This window comes from Gracilinanus agilis, chromosome 2, assembly GCF_016433145.1.
Source record: "Gracilinanus agilis isolate LMUSP501 chromosome 2, AgileGrace, whole genome shotgun sequence".
In the NCBI taxonomy this organism is placed as follows: Eukaryota; Metazoa; Chordata; class Mammalia; order Didelphimorphia; family Didelphidae; genus Gracilinanus; species Gracilinanus agilis.
In genome coordinates, this window is record NC_058131.1 from 296,315,946 (window position 1) to 296,325,890 (window position 9,945).

Sequence of the window (9,945 nt, forward strand, 5' to 3'; positions counted from 1 at the left end):
TAGTGGATAGAGTGCCAGGCTTAGAGTCAGCAATCCTAGGTTCAAATCCAGCCTCAGACACCTAATTACCTCTGCGACCTTGGGCAAGTCACTTCACCTATTTTCCTTGGTTTCTTCATCTGTGAAATGGGGATAATAATAGCATCTACCTCCCTGAGGTGTTGAGATCTAATAATATAATATTTCTTAAGTTTTGGCACATAGTAAGCCTATATAAATGACAATTGTTATTATTAACTTTTCAAATTGGTATAATGGCTTTTTTCTTTCTTTTTTTCCCCTCTCTTTCTCTCTCTTTCTTTTACTTTTTCATTCTTTCATGCTTTCTAGCATTATTGTTACTTTCATCAGTCTCTCTTTCACTGATTTCAAGCAAACAAACCTAGTAACAATTTTGAGAATAGTCAAATCAGTATACAGTCATTTTAGGACATGACATGCATGTTGTTATTCCCTCCCTACCTGACTTCCAAGTTCATCACTATCTTCAACTCCCCTGTCCTGCACCCTCACTGCACCTCAGCTATGTACAAGGATGCCCTGGCCACACCTGTTCTCATTCTGTTTCCATAATCAAGAATTCTGAAATTCTCCTCTCTTAATATAATCTTTCATTCTATCACTCTTTATGACTCATTCCTCTTTAATCTATATTTCGTCCTTTGCCCTCAAGTTCCTGAAGGATTTCCTTGCCATTTGGAAAACTTCCTCTTCTAAAAATAAGCCTATTAAAGATGTCTTAAACTATTTTACACATAAAATCTGTATCACATTGCTTGCTCTTTCAGGGAAGAAGAAAGAAAAGAAGAGGAGAGTGACAATTTGGCTTAAACTTAGAAGAAAAAAAGATTAAAATTTGCTTTGCATGTAATTGAGGAAAAAGTAAAATATTATTTAAAAAATAAATCCATTAAGTGATTGCAGATCTCCTCCAAGGCATAGGCAACAAAGGTGCTTCTGTCTGCTTTCTGTAGTATTCTTCAACTCCCAGGAATAGGTGTCATTAACACATTTCAGACATCTCTCAGCCCCTGTATCTCTCAATGACTCACTTAGGCCTATCCCTCTCAACACTAACCTTGTAGTTGACCAATTCAGCTTTATACTCTTCTTCACTCCCTTTCCCCTTTGTCATGTTCATTTTATTTCATGCATTTTAAAATCTCCACCCAGGTTTATCCCCACAATCTGCTTCTTCCTTTCCTGTTCATATGCAACACAGTGGTGATGAAGAAATTCTGGCAAATGTGCCAGTGGGGTTCATTTGCTACAAATTTCTGTTTTCTAATCTCAAAGTAACTCTCATTAAAACAAAACAATCCTCTTACTCTTCTCTAGATGATTATCATATTCTCTATGACTTTTGTTCTAAACATTCTCTCCTTACCCCCCCCCATTACACTTTCTTACACAGAGGGCACAGATATTGATACAGGTAGATACTTTATTGAGAATCAACAGGGTATTTGCCAGTGGGTTCCAATTTTCTTTTATTCCACATCTTAGACCCATGTTTCATCTTTTCCTCTCCTCCCTGAAGGCATTTCGTATTCTTGATCCCATCATTTCCTATATTCTCCAACAGATTGTCCCACAGTCATCCCATTTGTCTCTAATCTCCAAACTACTGTCCAAAAAAAAACACAAAAAAAACTTGACTGGGTCTCTCCCATCCTTAGAACTCTCTCACTTGACCCCACCATTTCCTGAAGCTATTATCCTACCATATTCAAACTCTAAGGAAAAACAACTGTCAATACTCCTATCTTCTCTCAACATCTCAGACTCTTGTAATCTGTCTTTTTACCTTTTCACTCAACTGAAACTCTTCTCGCCAATGTTACCAATGATCTCTTAATTACTCAGTCCAGTAGTCTTTTTTCTCAGTCTTCCATATACTCTACATTTTCAAGACTGTTCCCTTGATTTTCCTCCTGCCTTCAGGTTACTCTTTCTTGGTCTCCTTTACTGAACTGTAATTTCTTTCCCACTCATTAATGATGTATATATCCCCAAGGTTCTATCCCAGGCTTCTCCTCTTCTTTAAGCTCTCTCTTGGTGATTGCATTAACTCCCATGAGTTCAATCATGACTATATACATCCCAGCCTCTCTCAAGCAAGAGTTCCACCTCACCAACTCCCTATTTAATATTTGCCATTGGATGCCCTTTAGGCATTTCAAACTCAACCTGTCTAAAAACAGAAGTCATTAACTTTCCCCTACAACTATCCTGAGCCTTATTTCTGATAAGGGCACCACCATCATTCCAGTTACTAGATCATTCTTGGTTCTTCAGTCTCTTTCACTCCATACACGTAATCATTTTTTTTTTTTACCTATTTACCTATTTACATATTTGTTTAACTTATTTCCTTCTCTGTACTATACTATAGTTACTGCTGTAGTTCAGACCCTTACCACTTATTGCCAGGACTATTTCAATAGCTTTCTTAATAGAATTCCTTGTCTCAAGCCTTTTCCCCACTCCATTCCATGTTCCACCCAACTTACAAAGTGATATTCCTAAAGCACCGACTTGTTGGTGTTACTGCCTTTACAAAAAAACTTTAGAGGCTTCCTCTTGTATTTAGGGTCCAATCAGACCCTGTTTGAGTTTTTAAAGACCTTTTACATTTGCCTCCAGCCTGCTTTACCAAATTATTATATACTTTACAGTCTAGCCAAGTTGATCTACCTCCTCTTACTACTCAGAGCATTGTCTTCCACGTCTGCCCCTTTGCATAGGCTGTGTCCTGTGACTGCAGTACACGGTCTGCTCATGTCTACATCTTAGGATCTCTAATTATCTTTCACGTTTAGTTCAGATGCCATCTCTTACCTGAGGCCTTTCTTGATTACATTGCATCTGCTAATGCCTTCACATCTAAATTATCTTGTGTTTATGTATGCTTTGCATCTGTATATATAAGTACATGTGCAGTAAGTGGAATTTGGTGTACCAAGACTTCATTTCCCAGCACCCCACTCTCCTGTTGACATAGGCAGGATGTGGATTTCTGGGTAGCTCCGCCTCTTGAGGTGGGGCTTCCGGTAATTTTTTAAATTTATTTTTTATTTTTTACTGGGGCTAGAGAGAGGCAGGTTACTTACTGTACAATGTTTATTTCATTTTATTTTATTTTTTTCATTATTTGGTGACCCAGATGTTTTTTCCTCTGCAATAGAATGTAAGTTCCTTGAAGGCAAGACAGTTAAATTTTTCTATTTGTACTCCCAAGGATGAACATTTGTATCTGGCATAGAGCAGATTGATTCAGAATTGAACAGCAATGATAAACTTTATATTTCTTTAAGCATGAATTATGTATGGGTTGAGAGTAAAAAAAAACATAAAAACTAAAAAACAATTTTTAAATCAGTGTTTTACTCTGTAAAAGATGGCATTGTTGTTGGACATTCATGTGATATCAGCACAAAATGAATAGTCAGAAATACCCTATTTCTAACCCCCTGAATCTGGAATAAGTTACTTAGTTCTTTCTGGATGCTCAGTTTTCCTGTCTGTCTAAATAGATTAGCCAGCACAAACTTTCATGTTTTGATAAAAGGAAAAATTCTAAAAGTTTTAAGGCCTTTTAACTTGTACCATCTAAGAAATCCAGTGTTGCCTTTATTAATATCATATTAAATATCCCAGTGACCAATTTCTATGCTGTTTGGTGTATATGTTGACTGCATAATCATATGTATATTAAGTAATCGAATTTTTTGAGTGAATTAATGTTAATATATGTAGGTGTCAAGAATCTGATACTTTTATATTTGTGTTCATTTTATTTTTAATTCTGAAACTTTTTAAAACATGTAGGCTGCTGCAGAATCGGCAGAAGCACAGACGATTCGTTCTGTACAGCAGACTCTGGCATCTACTAATTTATCATCCTCCCTTCTCCTGAACACTCCTCTTTCCCAACATGCACCAGTGTCAGCCTCTCCTCAGACTCTTCAACAGTCACTTCCCAGGGCAATCGCTCCTAACCCCCTCACCATGAGACTGCCAATGAATCAGATTGTAGCTTCTGTTACCATCGCAGCCAACATGCCAACAAACATTTCAGCACCATTAATCAGCTCGATGGGAACAACCATGGTTGCCACGCCATCTACAACTCAAGTGAGCCCCTCGGTGCAGACCCAGCAGCATCAGATACAGTTGCAGCAGCAGCAGCTGCAGCAGATGCAGCAGCAGCAATTGCATCAGCATCAAATGCATCAGCAAATCCAACAGCAAATGCAGCAGCAGCATTTTCAGCACCACATGCAACAACATTTGCAGCAGCAGCAACACATCCAGCAAATCAGTCAGCAGCAAATGCAGCAGCAGCTGCAGCATATCCAGTTGCAACAAATGCAGCAGCAGCAAATGCAACACATGCAGCACCAGTCTCAGCCTTCTCCTCGGCAGCACTCCCCGGTAGCTTCCCAGATCACTTCTCCCATTCCCGCCATTGGAAGTCCCCAGCCAGCACCTCAGCAACACCAGTCACAAATACAGGCCCAGACACAGACTCAAGTATTATCACAGGTCAGTATTTTCTGAAGATAAATATTGCAAAATTGATTTGCATTTATTTGGGAGGATGAGATGTAAGGGTAAACCATATTTGGCTGAAACTATAAAATTGTTGATGGTGGTTATGCAGGTATGCATAACAGATCAATGGTCCTCTGAAGTGTCTATCAGATAGGCAATAAAGAACTACAGTGTAGCTGTGTATCATCTTTTAGCTGACTCTAAATCCCTTGGTTTTTAAAGAAAAGAAAAGCTGTGCTCTTTCATGTGATGCCTTTTTAATTTATTCAAGCTTTACCTACAATATGTGAATCCAATGGTCTAATAAATATGGGACATTATGGTGACTGTAGACTGGCCTTTCAGAGTTATATTATATAGTCCTTATTTCTCGAAGAATGAATGAATGAATGCACTTCAAGGCAGTTTGAACTCATGAAGCCCTTAAAAGCACAGTTGTAACTACCTGTAAAATGAAGATTCAATTTCATACAAACATTTGTATGACATGAGTAGTTGATGGCATTTTTTGTCATGGAAAAATAATGTAAATCACAGACTTTTGCCAAAGCTATTATTTTTGTTCTTAAAATTCTTCAGAAAAGCAAATGCGAGTGATTAAATGTTCACTTTTATCCATGATTTCCTCAAATCAAACTGCAGCATATGTTGTAACAAAATATATATTACCACTGTTATCCCATTATGTCCATTCTAATTAGAAAACAAATGTGAATATTATATTCCGTGTTTTGAGTGACAAGTTTCAAAAATAAAAATAAAAACACTGTATTTTTAAAAGGGAAATGCACTTAAATGAAAACAGTTATTACAAAAGTTAAGATTTTAAAAATGCAAGAGTTTTTTTTATTATGCTGTAATACCATTAGAATATTTAAAAGAAGCTCTACATCTGAATAATCAATGTAAATAATTTCTTTAAATGTTGTAAGTTTTCCTATCATGTGCTGTAAAATTTTCTTAAAGGAGGCTTTAATGTAAACACTGGTAACACAAACCATTCGTTGCTACGTTGCTTATTGTGTGTTTATGCTATTTTATACTTTTTTATGAGTTGATAGCAGCAATTAAGTTGTTTGTATTTTGCTTAACTAAAAAAATGCTTTTATCTTGCTATAGAATAAACACATTTCAGTAAAAAAAATGTGAGGATTGTGTTTTGATGGAAGAATCTATTTACTTTTCTAATGAAAAATAGACGTCACGTTTCATTTGGGGTCTTTAAAATAGAGCCTATACAAAGGTATCACACTAAGTTTCATTGGAACCCAAATAAGCTTTTTCCAAGTTAAGGAGGAAATGTTAAAATTCCCTTAGAATTTGAATTTCCTAGCCAAGAACTTACATTTCTTTTTATTTTTTTAAAAGGTGTAAGAGACAGTAAAAAATAAAAATAAAAAGAGACGAGTCATATTTAGGTTATGGGATTGATACCTGCTGGCATTCCTGGTATTCCTGGCTTTACTGTGGTTGGGGAATGCTTATTCTGGAATATAAATACTTTTTTTTCTGCACCTCCCATCATAGTCCGCCCCCCCCCCACCCCACTTTCCCTTCCCCTCTGGAGAAGCTCTGCTTTGAGAGCAGTATGGCCACTATCCCCAGTTGTCTTGCATGATTAATTACAGCATCTGTCCTGTCAGAAGCTATAATGAAGAGGTCTTGATAAAAATTGCAAATTACCACTGGCAACAGTCTTAAACTGCTTATGATAAAATGAAAATTAAAAACAGCAAGTGTCAAACCTGACCAGCACCCTAATCTGCAAAGAATGAGTGTGAGAGGTGGTGTTGTGTTCATAGCTACTATGTGTAAAGAAAGACATACACAAATAATGGAGTATGGATTTCTGAAAGTTGCTGTTGTGGCTCAAAGAATATTTACTGTATGTTATGGGTTATTAATAATGAATTCAGCTTTCAATATTTCATAATCCTCTGGTACTCCCATATTATGTACAAATATTGAACAGCAAGAGATTCTAATTATAAATTTATAGATTTCTTGCAGTAGAAAAATGTATGTCTAAATTGAAGCTTTTCATAAGATGTATTAGTTGACAGGTATCAGTGTTGAAGCAGTCTAAGGATGATAGCTAATAACATCTATAGGGGAGTGATTATTTCACAAAAGAGAGATCTTCTCGCAACAGACATCTCACAGGCAGAGAAATGATTGTAAAAATTTTCCGTGGATGGAAACCAACATCACATGACAATGAGAAACATTTTATATTCTGTTTTGAAACCTTTAGACAAATGTCTTCAAAATTAATTGCTAAACTACATGTGACAGTAATTGTGTATTGTTCTGTAATTGTCATTTTGAAAGCCCATGAAGTATCGCTTGGAAAAATTGTCACTAGTGATAAGAGTTAATTGCAAGTGAAGTCTGTTTTCAACAGTTTGCAGTTATAAGCAGGTGTTATTACATCCATTAAATGATTTTATAAATCTTGGGTTTTATCACATTTGATTAAGTGCTGCTAAACTACTGATAGCCAATTCCAAGAAAAATAGTTTAATTACTCCAGCACACACATACACACACATGCAAGCATTAATCACAAGACAGAACTGTACGTTTAAAATGTCAAAGACTTGAATCATGAAAAAATAATCCCCAACCTTGTTACCAAAGTATATTTCACAAGATTCTCCAAAGCATATTGTGAAACAGCTTGTATTTCAATTTACACGTGTGACTGTTCGTATTCCTACGACTTAAGTAACTTGTGCACTTTTTGTTACAGGTTAGAAATAACCAGAAATAAATCACGATGATGAAAAATGGGCACGAGAAAGGCATAGTGTCTGATTAGTGTGACATTGAAATTCTGTACCTCTTAAGTGGTTCTTTCTCTTGTGACATTAATAAGTCCTCCCTCCCCTCCCTGCCTGCCCCACTCTCCATGGAAGATATTTTATTACTCTGGCTAACTGTGTTCTACTCTTGCATTAACCTATGCCGCCATATGATGAGAGAACATAAAGAGTTTTCATTTTTAGCTGACATGGGGTCATTAGTTCCTAAGTGAAAGAACAAAAGCTTAAATGCCTTTATGCAGTATAATTTCAACGATATATTACCACCTAACCATTGAAGTTTGATGGTTTCCTAGACAGATGGATTCGGATCTCAGGTTTAACCAGGAGTCTTCTGCTCCCTCATTCAGTGGGCTTTCGACATCTGAATGGCTTCCTTTCCATTTCTCACTTCATGGACTATTTTTCAGCACTGGACTTCATTCTAACCTTTCCCTCCCCCCTCCCCCCTTTGTTTGGCTTTTGTTTTGCAACAGCTGTTATTATCGTTTTTGGTCAGCTGTGATTGCTGGAGGCAAAATAGGACCAGATGGTGTTTTGCTATGCATGAATGGAGAGTTAGAAGAGTTTGGATTGAATAGGCCAAGTTTGAATGGTGTCTATGCACCACCTGCCCGCGTTAGCAGCAGTATACACATCATAGTAGCATGATCTGTCTCAGACCTACTAGAATTGGATGGGAAAGGAGAAGGATGGGTTGGATTTTCTCCATATTTATTGATCTTCCATGCACTAACAGCATAATGAGGTGTACAGTCAATTTGAGTTAATTGGATATGACACAGCATGTACATGTAATCCATCACTCTAGTCTCCGGGTACACTTTATGGGTTTTGCTGCCACAGAAACACACACACTCAGTAATAGCAAACATTAATGGGCTAAGTAGGCAGAAGTTAAATAGTATAATTGTCTAGATGGTAGGTAGCCTTCGAAATATGTGGTGGAAGTTACTGAGGAGAATATACTTTAAAAGAGTGTTTACACCAACAAATAACATCAAATGAAAGGTAACTGCCTATATTCTTTCACTTCTAATGTGAATAAAATACTATAATGTTTGTTTAGGCAGCATCCCATGGCATAAAGAGCCCTAGAATCGGATCATCTGTTCTGGAGTTCCAGCTTTTTCACTTAATAATTAGGGGCAACCTGATGGTTCAGTGGACAGAGAGCCAAGCCGGGACATGGGAGGCCCTGGGTTCAAATATGACTTCAGATACTTCTTAGCTATGTGGTCATGGCCAAGTCACTTGACCACAGTTGCCTAGCCCTTACCACTCTTTTGCCTTGGAATCAATACTTAGTCTCAGTTTTAAGACAGAAAGTAAGAGTTTTTAGTAATAATGATAATGATAATTGGATGACCTTGGGCAAGTCATTTTATTTCCCCTGAGCCTCAATTTTCTCAGCCACAAAATGGAGATAATATTCATACCACCTACTTCACAGAATTATTGTGAGGAAAAAACACTTTGTAAGCCTTAAATGTGAGCACCATATTTTATTCATTATTAGTAGTAGTATCATCAAACATTTTTATTTATTTTTTATTTTTTTAGAATATTTTTCCATGGTTCCATGATTCATGTTCTTTTCCTCTCCTCCAAATTCTCCCCCCACTCTCCCCGTAGCCGATGCACAATTCCACTGTGTTTTACCTAATTTCATATTATTGATAGTTGCACTGGGGTGGTCGTTTAGAATCTACATCCCAAATCTTATCCCCATCAACCCATATTATCAAGCAGTTGTTTTTCTTCTGTTTCTACTCCCACAGTTCTTTCTCTGGACGTGGATAGCGTTCTCTCTCATAAGTCCCTCAGAATTGTCCTGGGTAATTGCATTGCTGCTAGTAGAGAAGTCCATTATGTTCAATTGTACCACAGTGTATCTGTCTCTGTGCATAATGTTCTCTTGGTTCTGCTCCTTTCACTCTGCATCAATTCCTGGAGGTAGCATCAAACATTTTTAATTGTATCTATAATCCCATCAATAATAAACCCAATACATATCAAGTGATAACACATGTATAACCCAGTGGAATTGCTTGTCAGCTCTGGGAGGGGGAGGAAAGAAAGGAGGGACAGAAAATGAATCATGTAATCATGGAAAATATTTTTTAATTTTTTTCAAAAATTATACCCAATATGATGTGTCCCAAATACCTTAGGGCAGCTTTAAGGTAGAAAAGCTTAAAATTGCATGATTTAAAACCTTCCTTAGACATTTCAGACCACATACATATACATTCAATAATAATAGCTGACATTTATTTAGTACTTTAAGATTTACAAACTGCTTGCATATGTTTTATCATTTAATCATCACTCATGAGTAACAGTCCTTTCAAGAAGGTGTTAAAGCACTTTATCACCCCCATTTTGCAAATAAGAAAACTGAGGTCCAGAAAACCTAAATGACTTGCCCATAGTCACATGTTTGTTTCTAAGAATCAAAAGTGAAAGTTGAACCTAAATCTGTTCTGATTCCATATCCTGAACTCTTTCTGCTGTGCTATTTTAAAGAATACAAATAATGTGGGAAAACATCCATTTGGTG

At 36.8% G+C, this 9,945-nt stretch overlaps 1 protein-coding gene across 2 annotated transcripts in view; it reads left to right on the forward strand.

Moving 5' to 3' along the window:
* The window catches only part of TOX3 (TOX high mobility group box family member 3), a 118,753-nt gene extending 114,190 nt beyond the window's left edge, over positions 1-4,563 (forward strand). For both annotated transcript variants that reach the window (XM_044664153.1, XM_044664154.1), the window contains one exon: positions 3,832-4,563. In XM_044664153.1, coding sequence (XP_044520088.1) covers positions 3,832-4,563 — 732 coding nt within the window. The remainder of the gene's footprint in view (positions 1-3,831) is intronic.
* The last annotated feature ends 5,382 nt before the right edge of the window (positions 4,564-9,945 follow it).